The sequence below is a fragment of the Haemorhous mexicanus genome, chromosome 1 (assembly GCF_027477595.1).
Source record: "Haemorhous mexicanus isolate bHaeMex1 chromosome 1, bHaeMex1.pri, whole genome shotgun sequence".
Classification (NCBI taxonomy): Eukaryota; Metazoa; Chordata; class Aves; order Passeriformes; family Fringillidae; genus Haemorhous; species Haemorhous mexicanus.
Window position 1 is genome coordinate 156975107 of NC_082341.1, and position 19548 is coordinate 156994654.

Sequence of the window (19548 nt, forward strand, 5' to 3'; positions counted from 1 at the left end):
CCATAGGGATTTGGGTCCATGGGGACATACATCTAGGGATCCACAGGGCTTTGGGTCCATGGGGACACACATAAATCCACAGGGATTTGGGCCCATGGAAAGACACGGGAACCCACTAGAATTTGGGTCCATTAGGAAACACACAAGTCCATATGGACTTGGGTCCATGAGGAAACACACTCCAGGATCCACAGGGCTTTGGGACCGTGGAAACACACGCAAATCCGCAGGGATTTGGGTCCATGGAATCACCCCCTACCCGCCTCCCCTCACGCAGTTCCCGCCTTCCCCCAAGGCCGGCCGATAGGGGGCGGGGCCTGCTGCTTCGCCGCGCCCCCTCCCCTCATTGTGATTCCGCCGCTTCACTCCTATTGGTGGCCCGCCTCTCCCTGCCGCTTCCCATTGGCTGGTGGGCCGCGCGCGCGCTCGGACGCGGAAGTGCCGGGGCCGGAGCGGCGGCGGAGACGGTGAGGGGAGGGGGGAGGGGTCGAGCCCAAACCCCGCTCGGAGCCCTGGGAGCGGGGATTTATTCCCATAAATCGGAGGAAATTAGGAATATTCTGGTTTAAATACCCGGGTTGCACTTGGGTTTGATGAGGAAAAGGGTTTTTTGCTGTGTTTCCGCGAGGAAAATGGTTTATTTGGCGGTTTTGGTGAGGAAATTAGTCTATTCTTGTTTATTTTTGTGAGAAAAGCTATTTATTCTTGGGGTTTGGCGAATAAAATTGTTTATTCTCTGTTTTTTTTTAATGAGAAACGTGGTCTATTCCGGCGTTTTGATGAGGAACAGACATTAGTTTTGGTTTTTTGGGAAATGAGGAACATGATTAATCGTAGTTTTTGATGAGGAAAGTGGGGTTTTTTGCGTTTTTCTTGAGAGAAAAAAAGTTCATTTTCGGCTTTTAAGGAAGAAAATTGTTTATTTGTGGTTTTTTTTATGAGGAAGATTACTTATTCTTGGAGGATTTTGATGAGGAAAATGGTTTATTCTTGAGGTTTGATTAATAAAATGATTTATTCTTGCTTTTTGATGAGGAAAAATGTTTAGTCTTGCGGGTTTTGTGATAAAAATGTGTTTATTTTTTGCTTTTTATGAGGAAAATGGTTTATTAATGTGGTTTATTCTGGAGCTTTCATGAGGAAAATGGGCTTGATGAGGAAAGTTTATTCTTGGTTATTTTATATTCTTACATTCTTATATTTTATTTATACTCTTGGTTAATTTATGAGAAAATTTATTCTTGGGGTTTTGGATAATTAAATAGTTTATTATCGGGAATTTGATGAGAAAAATCAATTTATTTTGGGCTTTTAGTGAGGAAAATTCTTTATTTTAATTTTTTTTAATCCACCCTTTCTTCACGTTGAAACAAAAATTTTGGATCCTGATTTTCCATTGAAGGAGAAGATAAGGGAGGATAAAAAGTGGAATTCGATGACTGGATTTTAGTTACTACTGGAATTTAAATATTAGAGTGTAACCACTGGAATTTAACTGGAATTCCACCAGTTGAATTAACCTACTGGAATTTTAACTGCAAGAATTTTCACATGTCAGAATTGGACAAAAAAAATTAGCACCAAAATATATTCCAGCTTCCAGATACTTGTATTCCTTTTAATGTAAAATATATAATAAATAAATATTTGCTAGGAAAGCTGGAGATCTTTGATACCTCAAGGGGTAATTTGCACTTGTTCTGAATGAATAGTCAAAATATTTGTGAATATTCTTGAGCTGTAGGAACACCGTGGAGGAGCTGGAATCCCTTTTCCAAGGAATTTTAAAAGGCAATATTGATCCTTTGCCTCATTCCCATGAGTAAGGAAAGAAAACATGGAATTTAATGAGGCTGGACAGTGTCAGAACAGGTTGGACCAGTTGGAGCAGCCTCTCCATCCCTGGAATTATTCCAGGTGTGGCTGGATGGGGCTTGGAGCAACCTGGGATAGGGAAAGGTGTCCCTGCCCATGGAATGAGATGATTTTAAGGTTCCTCCCAACCCAAACCATTCCATGTTTTTGGGTTTTGTTTTTGGTTTTTTTTTTTTTTTTTTTTGTGAAATCTCATTCTGGGAGGGTTTAGTGGAGAAGGCAGAGCTGGACTTTTCCCATGGAAACACAGTGAGGGAACAGGGATGAGCAGGAATGTGGGAAACCGGGTTAGATGGAATTTTGAATCACCACGAGGGTGATTAAACACCTGGAAAAAGGGAGCAGGGAAGTTTTGGGAGACGCTCAAACTCAGCTGGGCGAGGCTTTGAGCGCGGGGTTGGATCCAAAACCTCTTCCAACCCCCAAATTCTTCGGGAATTCTCCGCCAACACTCACAAATCTCCGTTGCTGTGACTCTCCCAACCCAGGGGAATCTGCCATGTCCAACCTCCCACCTCTGGCAGCGGACAGGAATTGCTTCTACATCCTCACCGAGGACTGTGCCTATGGAAACAAGTACTTCCAAGCTGGGAACTTGTGCTTCTGCAGCGAGAGGAGCTACCTGCGGAATTTTTCCGAGGATGGACCTCCAGCTTGCTTCCTGAAGGTTGTCATGCTGGATGACAGCTCCACGGTCACCATCAACCTGGAGATCCTGCAGCCCGTGCACCAGGAAGCCGCCGGATTCCTCCTGGCCATCGGGAGCCACAGCGAGCGCTTGGATTTTTTCCTGGACAGGCTGAGCCTGGAAGGAGCTCTCCGAGCTGTGCCGGGCCAAAATGTAATGGTGGAGGTGGAGAGGGAATTTTTCCCAGGAGTCGTGCGCTACATCGGGAGCATCTACAAGCCCAGCTTGGCTGTGCTGACTCCGGTGTTTTTCGGAGTGGAATTGCAGGTAAGGGGGGGGGCCCAAAGCAGAGAATTCCTCGTTTTTCCATGAAATTTCTGTGTGTGACATCCCTTCCTGGCGTGTTTTCAGGGAGAGGGGGAAAACAGAGGGAGAAGCGATGGGTCCTACCACGGCACCGAGTACTTCAAGTGCAAGAGGAACTGTGGGATCTTCCTGCCCTTCAGCAAAATCCAGTTTATTCCCACATCAGGCAATGATTATGGGAAGCAGAAGCCGGGAAAACAGGACATGGAGGAGGTGGTTCCCGTGAAAGTGGGAGACGCCGTCAGCTTCTTTGTGGATGAGATCCCCACCAAAGGAATTGCCATGGCAGTTTACAGGGAAGGAAGCCAATGGTTTGTGAAAGTTTGCCCGGTAAGAGCAGCTTTTCCATGGGCTTTTTTTGGGATTTTAAAGAAAAAATCCCATTATGGTTGGACGTGAAAGAGAAGTAGAAGGAATGTCCAAAAGGGATGTGAGGTTCAGTGCAAACTTTGTTTAAAAAAATCCTTCATATTCCAGTGTTTAGCTGATGGGTTTTTCCCTAGCTGATGGATTTTTTCACTCCTTTCAGGAAGAAGAAGGAACGACTGACATTTTCAGGGAAATCCCCATCGAATCTGTTGTGAAGGAGAGCTTGCAAAGTAGGTGATCTTTCGATGTGTCTCTCCTGCTCTGTTCTGGGGGAATTTGGAATTTATTCCCTCTCTGCAGGGTACTGAGGAGCTGAAATTCCAGTAAAACTTACAGCTTGTTTTAGTGCACTGGGATTTATGGAAAAATCTCAAGTTCCACACAAAGCTAAACCTGAATCCCATTTGTCAGTAGGGAGAGGCTGATGGTTGCAGAGAATTCCCTCAGGGAAGAGGCACCCCTGGTTAAAAAGTCTTTAATTCAGCTGTAAAAGATGGAGGAGGAGCTTCATTCTGGTGGGAAAGGCTCAGGTGCCAGCAGCAATGGTGGGAATTGTTGGACAAGACAAGGAATTAGTAGAAAAAATTAGGAAATAACCTCCCGGCTGCCATTGCAGTAGCCTTGGAAGGGCTGGATTAGCTCCAGGCCTAGCAAGAGGTTGGAATGTGAAGCTTTGAGCAGGGAAACAAGGAGCAGGATCATTCCCTCTCATCCTGTCAGACCAGCTTGGACACACTGGGAATTACACCTTGTGTCCCTGGTGCTCAGCTTCCTGCTTGTGTGTGTAGCCTGGAATTTCCAAAATAGACCTGGAATTAGATCCAGAGGATCCAATTCCCAGCTCTCCTGATGTTTTGTGTTGCCCATCAGGTTTTTTCCCAGTGTTCAACTCCAACATGGGCTTTGGAAAACCAAACCTAATGAAACGAGAGATCAGCGAGAGCAGCGAGGAGGGGGAAGGTGGGAATTCACCCCTGGAAGTGAATTCCATGGTCCAGATTACTTTGGACAAGGGGAATCAAGTTTCAGGAATCATCCGCTGGTTGGGCTACCTGCCCCAAATCAAGGAGAAAATGGCTGGAGTTGAACTGGTGAGGCTGGAAAGCTGGGAAAGGACCTGGGAGTGCTGGTGGCAGTGGCTGAATATGGAGGGTGGAATTTTGGGATCCCCGGGTACAGGATATTGAGGGGCTGGAATGGAGCTGGGAAGGGTCTGGAGCACCAGGAGCAGCTGGGGGGCTCATCCTTGAGAAATGGAGGCTCAGGGAGAACCTTCTGGATCCCTGCAGTTCCCTAACAGGAGGGTGGCACCAGGTGGGAATTGGGCTGTGCTCCTAGGGAACAAGGGACAACAGCCTCAAACTGCTCCAGTGGGCGTTTAGGTTGGATATTGGGAAAATTCCTTTATGGATGGGGTTGTCCAGCCCTAGCACAACTGCCCAGGGCATGGGTGAGGTCCCCATCCCTGTGGATGTGGCACTTAGGGACACAACCCAGTGGTGGCCTCAACAGCATTGCATAGCTAGACTGGATCTCAGACCTCTTTTCCACCCATAATTCCATAAATCCCGCTCTCAGGCTTGTCTCTGGTGCTGTTTTCCCAGGATGAAGACAAGGGGGTCACAGCTGGAGAGTGGCTGGGCAAGTCCTACTTCCACTGCGCCCCGAAGCGCGGCCTCTTCGTGAGGCTGAACTCCTGCCAGCCCGACGTGCGCTTCCAGAGCTTTCCCAACTCTGACCTGTCCCTGGGGGATTACAGTGAGTCCTCTGGGAAGCAGGAAAACGGGGCCGTGGTGGGAGAAGGATGTGGGAAAACCCCGTGGGCAGCGTTTCTTCCCTTCCTTGGAGTGTTGTTTTTTGGTTTTTATCCCACACCGCATCTTTGGCTGGATTAACAGCTGGACTCAATCCTAGAGGTCTTTTCCAACCTAAAAGATTCCTTTGGAAATATCCCTCAAGTCTGAAAGATTGTGATTTATGAAAAGCTGGATTGAGAAGCCACCTTAGGTCTGAGAGTTTTAGACTTCCCTCAGACTTTTGAGACATCAAGAAAGGGCAGAGTTGACCCAGACAAGAAGTTGAAGGCAATTCCTTTTCTTGCAGGAGGACAAGAAGTTCTGCCAGAGGGTCCAGAGAGTTTTCCTCCCCTCAGGAATGAGGCAGCAGTCCGGGTTCTCCAAGGGCGGATGAAGGGCATCCAAGGCCATTGTAATTCCTGCTACATGGATGCAGCTCTCTTCAGGTAAGAACCTCCTTGGGTGGTGCAGGCTCCTTAAATGAATGGCTTTTAAATTAAGCTAAGCCCCAAATTGCAGCACTTCCCTGGATTTCCAAGGTGGCTGGAAGTTTACCTGGTGTAGAGTGAGATGTAACTGTGGAGATGCAACCTCCAGGCTGCTTTTTGATCTCCTTCCCAAATCCAGCAGGTTTTTCAGCCCTGAAGACCCCCTGTACCCCTGTGTCTGTCAGTCAGGGTGCTGAGAGCTCGTAGTTTTCTGGATTTGGACTGTGCTGACTCTGTCCCTGGAAGTTCTGCCTGGAATCATTCCAAAGAACCCACCCAGGAGGTCCCAACTTCCCTGCTTGGAGAGGAAAAGACTCAGTGGTGCCCTTGCCTGAGCAGTTTTGGCTGCAAAGTAGGAATTTCCTTCTCCCTGAGCTTTTTCCTTGCTTTATCCCAGTGTTCATTGTTCCAGATGTGCCTCACTGTGCAGATGTGCTTCCCTCACCTCCCTGTAATTCCATGCATGGATTGTTGGGCATCAAAGCCATTGACTGTCACCAGCCAACACATTTTGGTTCCAGCTGTTGCTTCCAAGCCCTCAAACTCAAACCCATCCCACTCTTCCCACAGCCTCTTCTCCTGTACCTCCGTGCTGGACTCCATGCTCTTCATGCCTTTCCCACTGTGTGACAGGAATGTCCAGGGAATTCTGCGGGATGAGATCGTCAATCCCCTCCGTAGGTGAGTGTAGGGATTGCTGGAATTTGTCCCATTTGCCCTCATTCCTTCCCTGCTGCCCTAAAGGTGGTACCTGGCACTGAGGGAAACCTGGCAGCCACATCCAAAGTGTTCAAGACAAGGAGGAATGGTTTTAAACTGACAGAGTGTGGATTGAGGTGGGATATTGGGAAGGAATTTTCCATGTGAGGATTGTGAGGCGGTGGAATGGAATTCCCAGAGAAGCTGTGGCTGCCCCATTCCTGGAAGGGTCCCAAGCCAGGTTGGATGGGCCTTGGAGCAACCTGGTCTCGTTGGTGGCATCCCTGCCCATGGCAGGGGGTTGAACTGGCAGGGGGATGAAGATCCCTTCCAAGCCCAGCCATTCCATGATTTCCCTCACCTGCAGCTGGTTGTTGTTCCCAGGACTGGCTTTGTCAGGGCCAGCAGTGTGATGCACCTCCGGGAGCAGCTCACGGACAAGGGCCAGTGCTCCAGCTTCACCAATGCTGAGAAAGGTAAGGAGCTCCCTGGGGCCTTTCCCCAGCTGCTTCCCTGTGTTTTGCCTCCTCCAGGAGCCAGCTGGCAACTTCCCTTGGTGCTTCTCCCAGGAATGTGCTTTAATCAGGTGCTGATGTTAATTGGTGTAAAAACTCACTTGTAAAATTCTTTCAGTTTTTAAATCTCTCTGTACCCTCAGAGCCCCATCCAGTGCCTGAAGGGGCTCCAGGAGAGCTGGAGAAGGATTTTGGACAAGATATGGAGGGACAGGACACTGGGAATGGCTTCCCACTGCCAGAGGGCAGGGACAGATGGGGTTTTGGGAAGGAATTCCTCCCTGTGAGGGTGGTGAGGAGCTGGAATGGAATTTCCAGAGGAGCTGTGGCTGCCCTATCCCTGGAATTGTCCAAGTCCAGGTTGGATGAGGCTTGGAGCAACCTGGGATAGTGGAAGGTGTCCCTGTCCATGGCAGTGGCTGTAATTCCATGACCTTGAAGGTCCTTTCCCACCCAAACCATCCCAGAATTCCATGAAAGTGCAGACTCTGAAGGCTGCTTGGCATTTTCCATGTTCCTTTTGGGATTTTTGCCTTAACCATGTGCTCTCAGCCTTTATCCCTAACCTGAAGAGGAAATTCCAGGCCCCTGGAACGCTGACTCATGTTTACCCGGCAGCTCTTGGATGCAGTGGGACAAGGCAGTTCCTGGCGTGGTCTGATCCATCCTTTCCTCTCACTTTCCAGATCCTGAGGAGTTCCTCAATCTCATAATGCAGCAGATCCTGGGAATTGAGCCACTATTGAAACTCCAGTAAGTTTCCACACTGGGGGATACAATTCCCAGGGCCAGGCTCATTAATTTTCCACCTCAGAATCCCTGGGCGGATGGGGGTCACTTGTCCCTTTCCACCAAAATTTTTTGGAATCACAGCTCTGAGATTTTGCAGCTCCTTAGGAACAGACTCTGATCCTGCTTGTTGTGATCTTCCCATCTGGGCTAAGACACTTCTGAGCCCTCCCTGGAGGGTGCTGCCTTCAGAAAATTGGGATAAAACCCTTGTGCCATCCTCAGGGAGAACCAGAAGGGGTTTGAGAAAGGTGATGCCCGACTTTGGGGCAGATCCAGCAGTTATCCGACTGCCTTTGGATGAATTTGGGATGTGTCCAGGCTGCCAAGCTGGCTCAGCTCCCACAGCCTCTCAAAACAGGCAGCCCATGGATGCAGTCCCAGTTTTTTGGGGACTCTACAAAGAGGATGAGAGGCTGGAGGAAGCCAAAAATAACTGTGCTGTTTGTGAGCACAGAAAGGGAATTGTTGGATTTCTGTGCTCCTTTGTGGAGCCACTGCTCGAGCTGTGGATTGTGGAGTGCTGGGAAAGGCCGAGCACAAAGAGGACTCTGTGCTGCAGCTCCCCTGCACGGGGTCATCCCAAGGAAATCCTTTCCCTGCTTTCTTTAGGGATTGTGGGAGATCTGCACACAACCCACCTTGAGTTTGGCTTTTTGGATGCGTTTTTTTCATTAATCCTTCATCAAAGCATCTGTTTGTCAATTTAAATACTAAATTTGCTAATACTAAATTATCTTTTAGATTTATATCAAGGGGAAATGGAATTTTGCTTATAGGATGTGCTGCTCCAAATGGATAATGAGGCCAAAATTCCTACTTATCTTCTGCTCCCCTGGCATAAGTTTGGTATTTTTGTGTGGAAAAAGGGCTTTGTGTTGCACCAAACCACCCTCGGTGCCTCGAGCCCAGGAGCTCTCCCAGGACAAACTTTGGGAAACTCCAGTTTTTGTGTCACCACATCCCCAATCCCATGAGCTCTCCTTGCAGGTCAGGAGGCCAGAAGGAGCAGGAATGTTACTGCTACCAGATATTTATGGATCAACAGGAGGATTTGGTGGTTCCCGACGTGCAGCAGTTGGTGGAACGCTCCTTCCTGTCCTCAGATCTGAAGCTGGTGGAGGTGAGTCCTGCTTTCTTGGAGCTTTCCTGCTTTTCTTGCTTCCTAAAATACCTATGAGGCCTTGGACGTTTTATATCCAACACTGAATCCAGGCATGACTTAGGAAAAGGCCTCTGCTTTCCCTTTTTCCCTTTTGTCCTGTGAATAATGACAGCAAAAAAATCTCTGGGGTTTGGCTCTTCTGGCAGGGTGATTCCTTTCTTTTTTTTTTTTTTTTTCCCAGATCCCATCTTGCTTCATTATCCAAATGCCACGTTTTGGGAAGGAATACAAAATGTTCAGCAAAATCATCCCTTCCTTGGAGCTGGATATAACAGATCTGCTGCTGGACAGTGAGTGATGATGATGGGCTGTGAGCAGCCAGCTCTGGGCTCTCAGGGGTGGGATTCTTCTTCCTTGAGTCCCAGTTTTGGCAGGACAAGCTGGATTTTAGGGGGGATTTGGAGGAGACACTCCCTCTGAGCTCTGTTTCCCTGGCAGGTCCCAGGGAATGCTGCCTGTGTGGCGATGTTGCCACTCTGGAATGCTCAGAGTGTTTCAAGGACAAAGTGTTTGCAGCCACGGGCCTGAAGCAGTTCTGCAGCTCCTGCTCCAGACAGGTATTCATGGCTATTCCCAAAATCCACCTTGGAAGCTGTCAGAAGGATGAAACCTCCCAAAATCCCCACATTTCCCTGGCTGTCCCTGCAGCTGCTCAGTCCTTTCCTGAGGGTCATTCCCACCCAGGAACCAGAGGTTGTGAACCCTCTGCTTACACAGAGCCTAAATAAAAATGGAATCTTAGAAAAACTTGGATTGGAAAGGACCTTGAAGCTCATTCCAGCTCCACCCCCTGGGTGCTGCTCGCTATCCCAGGTTGCTCCAAGCTCTGTCCTACCTGTCCTTGGATTCCAGGGATGGGACATCCACAGCTTCCCTGGACAACCTGTTCTATAAATAAAGTGTAATCCTGCAGGAACTGAGAGCTGATCCTTCCCTGCTGTTTCCCCATGAGCATTCCCACAGTTTCTGCCTCTTGCAGGCCGACAAGCTCCCATTTCAGCTTCCTGCTGCCAGGCTGTTCCCACAACGCCATTCCCAGGCAAGCAGGGAGCACGGGAATCACATCAGCAGGGAATAAATTGGGAATGTGACCTCTACCCCCCCCTTCCTGGCATGCCAGGGCCAGTTCTGCCAATGCCACCCTGTCCCCTCTCCTCAGGTTCATTCCCATCACCGCCGCAAAGCGCACAAACCCCGGAGGTTGCACATTCCAGAGGAATTCCAGAGCTGGAGCACCCGGGGCTGCCAGCAGGTGCCGCGGGAGAAGCTGGAGCTGTTTGCAGTGCTCTGCATCGAGACCAGTCACTACGTGTCCTTCGTGAAATATGGCCCTGGCAACGAGCACTGGATGTTCTTCGACAGCATGGCCGACCGGCACGGTGAGGGAATGGCAGTGGGATGTGGGAATGGGATGTGGGAAGCTGCCTGGGCCTGCTCAGTCCACCCTTTCCTCTCAAGTTCCCCTGTTTAGGCTTTCTCTGCATTTGGATTTCCTTTAATTAGATTCCAGAGAGGCTAAAAGGGTTTTTCCAGGTGAGCTCCTGGTTGTGGTCAAACAAGGGATTTGGGATCCTATCCCAGCTGGCTCAGCTTGTGGGCACAGATGCTTCTCCTGTCCTTCCCCACTGTGCTTTTATCAGAGAATTATGGAATGGTTTGGGTTGGAAGACACCTTAAATCTCATCCAGTTTCAACCCCTGCCATGGGCACCTTCCTCTATCCTGGGTTGCTCCAAGCCTCATCCAGCCTTGACTTGGACAGTTCCAGGGATGGGGCAGCCACAGCTCCTCTGGAAATACCATTCCAGCTCCTCACCACTCTCACAAGGAAGAATTCCTTCCCAATATCCCATCTGACCCTGCCCTCTGGCAGTGGGAAGCCATTCCCAGTGTCCTGTTCCTCCATATCTTGTCCAAAAACCTTCTCCAGCTCTCCTGGAGGCCCTTTAGCCTCTTCCAGTGCTTTGGCCTCCACATCTTCCAGCTGAGGCTCTGCATGACTCTTGAGCATGCTGGGATCTGCTGGAGCTGTAGGAACCCATCCCTTTGGGATCTCATTTAGGACTTTTCTCCTCCTTTCCACCTCAGGTGGCGAAAACGGCTTCAACATTCCCACGGTGACGCTGTGCCCGGAAGTTGCCAAATACCTGGACTTGCCCCTGGCTGTGCTGGCCCTGGAGCAGCCTCGGGACATGGATGGGGTGGCCAAACGCCTCTTTTGTGACGCCTACATGTACCTGTACCAGAGCAGGAAAATGGCACTTTACAAGTGACACCATCCCAAGACGATGGCACGGAGCAACATCAGGAATGGGAGCTTGGATCATCCCAGAAGGTGGAAACAGCCAAGTCTGGATGCTCTAAGCTGCCTCTTCTCACCTCTCTTGGTGTCAAATTATCCAAGTCAAGCTGGGTTTGTGAAATTCTGGCTTTATCCAGTGGTAGTTGGTCCTTGGGCACAGCTGGACTTGGAAGTTGAGGATCAATAATTCCTTCTCATTCCCCACATTCCACAATTCTCCCTCTCTGGGTACTCTGCAGATGGAGCATTCCCACATCCTTGTTTCCCTGCCACCCCTTCCCTCCAAAGCTGGGGACCAGCAGAAATCAAAACACAAGGAATTATCCACAGGTTTACCAAGAAACCACAACCTTCCCTAAGACATCCTCACCCGGATTTGTGGAGTGAGGAAAATCAGGTCAGCATTGATTTTCCTCACCTGTGTCCCTAAATTCCCTGCACTTCCCTTATCCAGCACTAATTGGCACTTTTACCCACCATTCCTTATTTCCAATCATGGACATCCTGAGCTGAAGCTATGCTTTAAAAATAGATATTTTTCCAAGAACAAAACTGGAAGGAGGATGGGAGGAGAGGAACAACATCTGGGCTCCTGCTGCTTCCTCTTTTTGGCAAAATCTGCACAGGATTCAGTGTTACAACCTCACTTTGAGCACTTTCTGTCCCATCTTTGCATCCACTCCCAAGTTCTGGGGTCAAACACCGGAATTCCAAGGGCAAAAACAGAAAAAAAGTGAGCACTTTGGGATTTTCCGCAGGAAAGTTAAGGGTTGGAGTGGGAACCGTAAGTTGGTTCCTTAAGTTAAATAAATTTGTAAACTTGGGGGTTCCCTGCTATTAACTGGGAAGCTGCGTCAGTGGGATGCCCAAATTCCACAAAAACCTGAAGGAAAGCATCCAGGAGTCCCAGCTGTGCAGGTTTAACCCTGTTCCTGCTCTTCCCCCCCCCGTTTAATGCAGAGTGGAGTAATTTTAACAAAGCCTGGAGATTTGGATTGGTCCTGGTGGCTTGGGATGCATGGTTTGGGATCTTTCTGGCATTCCAGGTGTTGCCAGCAGGTCCTGGAGGGATTCTTTCCCTCTGCTCAGCTCTGATAGGTCACACCTGGAATACTGGGTTCTGTTTAGAGCTCCTCAGTACAAAATGAGAGACAAAATCCAAGGAAAAGCTACAGAGATGATGAAGGGACTGGAGCATCTCCTACGAGGAGAGGCTGAGTGGGCTGGAATTGCCCAGCCTGGAGAAAAAAAGGCTCAGGAATCTCCTCAATATCCATAAATACCTGAGGAGAAAGTGCAAAGACACCCAGGAGCTTCTCTGCCCACCAAAATGGTTCCTAAACATCAGGAATTGCATCTTATCCGTGAGGGTGACAAATGGTGGCACAGGTCACTCTCCTTGTTCTTCATTCCTGCTCTCCCAAAAACTCAGGAAAATCTCTACTCAGGTACAATGGACTCCTTATCTTTGGTGCTTTGCTTAAAAGAAAAATAATATTTTTTAGCCAACTGATCCTGGATTTCCTGGAGTATTTTTTTCCTGTCTTAAAATGGGATACAATGCTGTTGGAATTCCCAGAAATCCAAGACCATCAAGCCATGCTTTGTTAAGCTCTTAGTTGTTTTCTTCCCTGTAATTTCTGCCAAGATCCAAACCAGGGAGAGGACAGCAAAGCCACAGGTTTGATCCCTGGGGATTTCCCTCTCACCCTTCCCATTCCCAATGGAGCTCCAAAGGGTTTTTCACTGGAATTAGGGTCAGAGCCATGGTGGGAAAAGGCCTTTATTTGAAATTTTTTGCTTAGTCTGAAGCTCAGTGTGGGTTAGAGCCACGTTTCCTGTGGGAACAGGGGTTAGAAAGTGCAGGTGGCAACCTGGAGCTGGGATCCACCTGGAGCCAGCCTCCACATCCCAGGGAATTTGGCCAGAATGGAAAGAGTTGGAATGTGGCCACAGAGATGAAGCTCAGAACTGCCAAAGCACAGAGTGTCTGCCATAGGTATCCCATGGGTGTCCCATGTCACCCTTTTGGTGGCACTCCAGACTTTGTCCTAGTGCCACCAAGTTGGACACAGGAGTGGCAGGGCCACCACGATAAGGCAAAAAGCTGGCAAGGCCACCAAGCTGGGCACAGGAGTGGCAAGGCCACCAAGGAAGGCACAGGAATGGCAGGGCCACCAAGGAAGGCACAAGGCTGGCAGTGCCACCAAGGAAGGCACAGGAATGGCAGGGCCACCAAGCTGGGCACACAACTGTCGCTTCCAGCTCTGCCTTCCCCATCCCTGTGTTCCCAGCTTCCCTACTGGGACCCCAGGGCATTTTCCCAGTTCCTGCAGGTTCCTTGGGTTAGCACCAGGCAGAGGAAAGGTCTAAATTAGAGCCATTAATTGCTAACGAGGCACCTGGGCTTCCCAAAAAAGAGCAGAGCAGGAGCTGGGGATGAGCAGGGACCCCCTCAGAGGCTGCCCTGGCGCAGCTCCAGGAAGAGCTGGTGCAGCCGTTCCGTCACAGCCACCTGGGAATGGGAACAAGAGGGGTCAGGGAGCAGCTCCGTGGTGGCTTTGCTCAGGCCACCAAATCCAGTGGCATTCCCAGGTGTGTGCCAGTGGGATGTGGGAAGTGCTGGACGTACCGGGTAGGGCTGTGGCTCGTGGAGCCGGCGGTGAGCGGGGCTGAGCAGGTTGAGGGACACCTGGGCGTGGGTCCTCACCTCGGGCAGGCTGGGTAGGGGCTCACACACCTGCAGGGATGGAGAGCCATGTGGGAAGATCCATGTGGAAAGCCACCACCCGAGCCACCGCGTCTGGGTTGGCACCAGAGTTGTTGGCACATCTCAGAAGCCACCACTGCCCTTGAGCCATCCTCCAGCATGGAAGAGGACACCTTGCAGGAGATGGGACCACCCCTGACCTGGCCATCCCTGAAGTAGGTGCGATGGAGGGGCTCCACGGTGGTGGGAATGACCTTGGTGGTCTCCTCAAGCCGCCCCAGGACACGGATCCCCAGCTCCTGCCCCGCGCTGGGTGACGGCTCCTCTTCCAGGGCCATGAGGTCCATGAAGGGGTGACCTGCCAGGAGGACATCAGGGAGAGAGTTATGGAGCAGGAGATTCCCCCAGGACTCTGGGAAAGGTCTCCAGACTCACCAGCAGCATCATAGAGCCGATAGATTGCCTTCATCCCCGGGATTGTCATCTTCTCCTCATCCTCCGTGAGCTTCAGGCATGGGGAGCCATTGACCTCCACCAGCTGTGGGAGAAGGGAAGGGAACCTGTGACCCCCCTGGGGAGGCAACTGATGCAGATCAGCTGAAAAAAGACAATTGGAGTGCCCCTTTCCAGTGCCTAAAGGGGCTCCAAGACAGCTGGAGAGGGATTTGGGACAAGGGATGGAGGAGGAATGGCTTCCCACTGCCAGAATGCAGGGCTGGATGGGATACTGGGAAGGCATTCCACCCTGTGAGGGTGGTGAGGGGCTGGAATGGAATTCCCAGAGAATCTGTAGTTGCCCCATCCCTGTAAGTGTCAAGGCGAGGTTGGACAGGGCTTGGAGCAGCTTGGGATAGTGGAGGGTGCCCTGCCCATGGTGGTGGAGGACCTTCAAAAATCCCTTCCAAGGCAAATTCTTTTGTGACTCTGTGACTCCATTTGGGCTGGATGGCCATGGAGCAGGCGTGGACCACCTGGAAGCGGCTCAGTGAGGATTGGGATATTTGGGATTTAGGCTGCCACCTTCACCTTGTAGACACAGCCCAGCGATGGCTGCAGGGGACACGTCACCAGGTTGGTCCCGATGCCGATCATGTCGATCTCGCTCCCCTGAGGCAGCAGAGAAGACAGAGACCTTCAACATCCCAGCCCTGCCAGCACCAGGGACAGCCCTGGTGACATCCCAGCCATGCCAGCAGCACCCAAGTGACATCCCAGCTGTGCCAGCAGGTTCCTCACCTCCCTCCTGAACTCCTCCAGGCTCTGCTCGCTGATGTCGTTGCTGACAGCGATGGGGATGGTCCCAAACCAGGGCACCTGGAAGCTGCAAGGAGCAGGATTTGGGAGGATCCATGGATCTACCCACAGTACCCAGAGCCATGAGGGCTCCCAAATCTTGGCAGGATGAGGGGCTGGGTGCAGGTGAGGAGGACAGGGATCAGTGACATCCATCCCAGAGCTGGAGTGGGACTCACTGAGCTCCACAGGCTTGGAACACTCCCCGGATTTCCTTGGATTGCTGGGCCAGGTCCCCACTGTCCAGGCGCACTCCGATGGCCTGGTAGCCCAGCTGGTGCAGTGCCAAGGCCACGGCACAGAAATTGGGCAAACCACTCCTGGCATGGGCAAGGAAAGCATAAATGACAAGTGGGACGTGGATCCACGGTGGATCCAGCAGCATTTCCAAGCCCTGTGCCAGCCAACATTCCTTCTTCAGGGCCACCAACGAGGAGGGACACATCCATCCCCTGTGCCACAGTGGCAAAGTCCTGGTGTCCTCACCTCCTGACACAGTAGGTGTCCAGCAATCCCTGGAAGTCACACGGGAAGGTGACAGCGTAGGACACAAAGGCAGCCAGCTCGCCTTGGTTGGCCTTGCTGGGAGGAGTCTGGAGCAGGTCACAAACCTGCTGCAGCCAGGACACAGCCAGGCCTGCCAGATCCACGGGATCTCCTCCAGCCCGAGGTGGCAGCTCCTGCCGGGGGAACATGGGATTTCCACAGCCCGTGGCATCATCCAAGGTGCCAGGAGTGTGGGAACAGGTGGAGTGTTCCATTCCCCATCCATCCCACTCTAATCCCTGTCTGCATTCCCACCCTCATCCCACTCCTATCTCATCCCACATCCCATTCCCCACCCCTTATCCACATTCTCATTCCCATCCCATCCCCATATCCATCCCACCTTACCCCAATTCCCACCACACCCCATCCCATCTCCATTCCATCTCCTCCCATCCCCAACTCCATACAAACCCCACCCCCACCCCACTTCCTTCTGCTGATCCCTATCCCCACCCCAATCACACCCATATCCCATCTTCATCCACATCCCATCCCCAACCCCACTCAATCCCTATCCCATCCCAACCCATTCCCATCTCCATTCCTATCCCCCTCTACATCCCCAACCCCATAAGATCCCTATCCCATTCCCATCCCTGCACTCCCATCCCTACCCTCATCCCATCCCCATCCAATATTCATCTCCATCTCCATTCCCATTCCATTCCCATCCCCATTCCCATCCCATCCCAGGCAGAGCTCACCCGTGGCTGCACCTCCTCCAGGCACCTGAAGGACATGATGAAGGAGTGGGCGATGGTGCCGCGCACGGGAATTCCGTAGAGTTTTCCCGCCAGGATGTTGCTGGTGCAGTCAAAGCCTGCGAGGAGGGACAGGGGGGACACCCAGGTGATGGCAGGGCCGCGGTGGCACCGGGCACCGTGGGGTGGGACTCACCCCCAATGTAGGAATATTTGGATGCCGAGAGGGCTCCATCCGGCCCCTGCGCGCGGCGGAGCCCCATCTCTATGAGCTTCGTGTCCGGGCCGGCGAGGAGACGGAATCTGGCAGCGTTGGTGGCCACCAGGCTGGAGGACAAAGGGGACAGGTCACACAGAGCCAGCATAGCCAAGGGGAAGGGGCTCCAGGATCCTCCCTGTTTGGACAAGGCAGGGATTACCATGGGACTTGGTGGACAGGGATGTGGTGGAGTTGACCAAGGGGACTTAAGGGACAGGGAGATCCTAAAGGTGACCTGTGGGGGACCAGGACATCTCTCAGGAGAACCTGAGGGACAGGGAGACTCTTCAGGGAACCACAGGGTGGGCTGGACACGGGAAGCCCTCAGGAAAACTTGGGGGGACAGTGGGACACCCTCCTGTAGTTAAATTCAACTGCTAGAATTCCAGCAGTTAAATCCCAGTCGGGGACTTGTGGGGTCATGGTACCCCCAGGACTGGGGTGTCCCTCTAGACTGGGGGTGCTGCTCCTTCCCTGCCCCCCTCCATCTTCCAAGAGGGATCATCCCATCACAAAATACCTGGCATAGTTGATCAGGCACAGCAAAGTGGTCTCCAGCAGCTGTACCACCAGGAGCGGCCCCTTCACCTGCAGGAATGGCACCTGAGGGAACAGAGGTGACATCCTGGTCCCTCTGGAGCAGGGAGGAGCTGGGAAAGGCAGGAACAAGGGTCCAGGGGATCCCAGAGCCAAGGAAAAGGGGAGGCCTGGGCCTGGGAGAGGTGGGATGGTCAGGAAAGGGGTTGCAGGGGGATATTGGTGAAGGAAAAGGGGACACAAGGGGATTCCAGTGCCAGGGAAGGGCGTGCAAGGGGATCCTATTGCCCAGGAATGAGGGTCCAGATTGTCCCTGTGCCCAGGAAAGGCGTTCCAGGGGTTCCCAGTGTGAAGGAAAAGGGGGTCACAGGGTGGGGACATGAGGATGGCCAAGATAGCAGTTTTAGGGGTCCATGGTGTTGAGGAAAGGGGGAGTGGCTGTGAAGTGGGAAGTTGGGAATGGGGGGTCCAGGGGCTTCCAGGGTCAGGGAAAAGGGGGGCAGTGGGAAAAGCTGGATTGGAGTTCCAGGGGATCCCAGGTTCAAGGAAAAGGGGAGGTCTGGGAGCTGGGAGAGATCAGGAGAGAGGTCAGGAAAGATGGAGAGGGGTCCTACCCTGGCAAAGACGACAGAGCCCTCGGGAAAGGCGGTGACGGTCACCTCGGAGGCGTCCAGGGTTGCCAGGTAGTCAAAGAAGGCGTCATCTATGGTGCTGGGCAGGACAGAGCGCAGGTACGCAACGTCTGCGGGGACAGCGCGGTGACACCAGGGACAAGGGACACAGGGGGAGGTGGGGGGGAACACCGAGCCTCCCATGGAGAGGTGAGTGACAGCAGGTAGGTGACAGCACCCCCAGCACGGAGTGTGACAGGGTGGGGTGGCCCAAGTCCCCTTTGAGGGACACCTCTGGAGAGTGTCCCAGTGTCCCCCCAAGTTTCCCTGAGGGCTCTTTGTGTCCACTCCTGCCCTTGTGTCCCCTGAAGGGTCTCCCTTTCCCCTAAGTTCATCTGAGAGATGTCCCTGTCCCTTTATGAGTTGTCCTGATCCCCTGCAGTCCCCCCCTCTCCCCCATGTCCCCTTCAAATGCTGTCCCTCACCCCCACCGCAGGTCCCCACTCCCCCAGATCCCTCTGAGAGACATTCTTGTCCCCATCAAGCTCTCTTGAGGGATTCCCGTCCTCCCCAAGTCCCCCTGAGGGGTTCTCCATCCCCAGATCACTCTGAGAAATGTCTCTGCCCCCCTTAAGTCCCCCTGGATGCTATCCCATCCCTTACAAGTCTCATTGAGTTGTTCCCCCCTCCTCCTCTGGGGGGAATTCCCTCCTTCCCCCACGTCCCTCCCCTCCCACCCTCCCGGCTATCCTCCCTCATCCTCTGCCCTTTCCCCTCCTATCCCCTGGAGTCGTTCCAAAACCTCCCTGTGAAGGTTTCCTGTCCCTCACCCACCACTGCTCCCCACAACGCTTCTCCCGTCCCATCCTCATCCTCCCCACTGTCCCCCTGAGTCGTACCCCCCTCCCTCCCCCTTGAGCCTCTCCCGTCCCTTCTCCACCCTCTCCTCCGCCCTGCCCTGCCCCCTGGAGTTGCTCCCTTGTCCCTCCAAGTCCCACTGGGACGGTCCCCTCGCCCACCACTCCTCCCTACAACCCTGTCTCTTTCCCCCCACCCCGTGTCCCCTCTTGTCCCTCGCTGTCACCACGCACCGGCAGCGGAGAAGCGGAAGGCTCGGAGCCCCCGCAGCCCCTCGGCCAGGCCGGCGCCGAGCGCGAAGGAGCCGCGGAAGGGCGGGCGGCGGAAGAAGAGCTCGGCGGCGGCCGGGGCGCGGTGTCGCCCGGCCCGCCAGTGCCCGTAGGCCATGGACACCTGGTACAGGTCCGCCAGCGGCGCCATGGCGGGGCGGGGACAAGGGGACAGGGGTGGGGACACGGGGAGGAGCGGGCAAATAGAAGGAATACGGAAGCGCGGGGTGGGAGCACGCGGGGATGGCGACACGGGGACGCGGGGCAGCAGGGATGGCAGCACAAGGGGGACACGGGGCAGTGCTGGCGACACAGCTGGACACGCGGGGTGGCAGCGCACAGTGGCACAGGGATGGCAGCACAAGGGGGACACCGGATAGCAGCAGAGGGAGGATATAGGGACAGAGGGACACGGCGGATAACGGGGACAGGGCAGCAGGGATGGCAGCACACAGGGGACAAGGGACAGGGATGGCAGCACAAGGAGGACACGGCACAGGGATGGTGGCCCATGGTGGACACAGGGGTGGTGACATGACAGAAACGGGACACAGAAGGCACACGTGGCACCGCTTGGACCAGCAGGGACTCAGGATGGCAGCACAGAGGACAAGGGGCACTCCGAGCAGTGCTCTGGGGGTGGCAGGACCCTGCAAGGGACACGTGTCACATATCAAGTGACTGGCCTCGGCAGGACAAGGGGCAGGCTTGCAGCACAATCCCATGGAGCTTCCCGTGTCCCTTGGACTCTGGCACTGGGACAGACCTCG

The 19548-nt window shown here is 52.9% G+C and overlaps 2 protein-coding genes across 3 annotated transcripts; one reads left to right on the top strand and one right to left on the bottom strand.

Annotated features, from left to right (window-relative positions):
• Positions 1–406: 406 nt before the first annotated feature.
• On the top strand, positions 407–12504 carry LOC132338466 (ubiquitin carboxyl-terminal hydrolase CYLD-like). Of its 2 annotated transcripts, none has more exons than XM_059868072.1 (15): positions 407–467; positions 2364–2830; positions 2915–3199; positions 3399–3468; positions 4109–4329; positions 4843–4996; positions 5342–5480; positions 6093–6203; positions 6606–6697; positions 7423–7489; positions 8516–8648; positions 8872–8980; positions 9129–9247; positions 9850–10069; positions 10778–12504. In XM_059868072.1, exons 2-15 carry the CDS (start codon positions 2375–2377, stop codon positions 10960–10962), a joined length of 2361 nt encoding a protein of 786 aa, XP_059724055.1. In that variant the 5' UTR covers positions 407–467; positions 2364–2374; the 3' UTR covers positions 10963–12504. The 2 variants fall into 2 exon arrangements, with proteins under 2 accessions (XP_059724055.1, XP_059724046.1); XM_059868063.1 differs by lacking the exon at positions 407–467 and adding an exon at positions 493–653.
• A 252-nt stretch (positions 12505–12756) lies between these two features.
• On the bottom strand, positions 12757–18955 carry NAPRT (nicotinate phosphoribosyltransferase). The gene is made up of 13 exons (XM_059868127.1): positions 18743–18955; positions 17655–17782; positions 17024–17106; positions 16441–16571; positions 16248–16363; positions 15481–15674; positions 15174–15314; positions 14938–15022; positions 14728–14808; positions 14137–14239; positions 13902–14059; positions 13624–13731; positions 12757–13506 (listed from the first exon to the last, which is right to left on the bottom strand). The coding sequence occupies exons 1-13, from the start codon at positions 18927–18929 to the stop codon at positions 13447–13449; spliced, it is 1575 nt and encodes a 524-aa protein (XP_059724110.1). The 5' UTR covers positions 18930–18955; the 3' UTR covers positions 12757–13446.
• Positions 18956–19548: the final 593 nt, after the last annotated feature.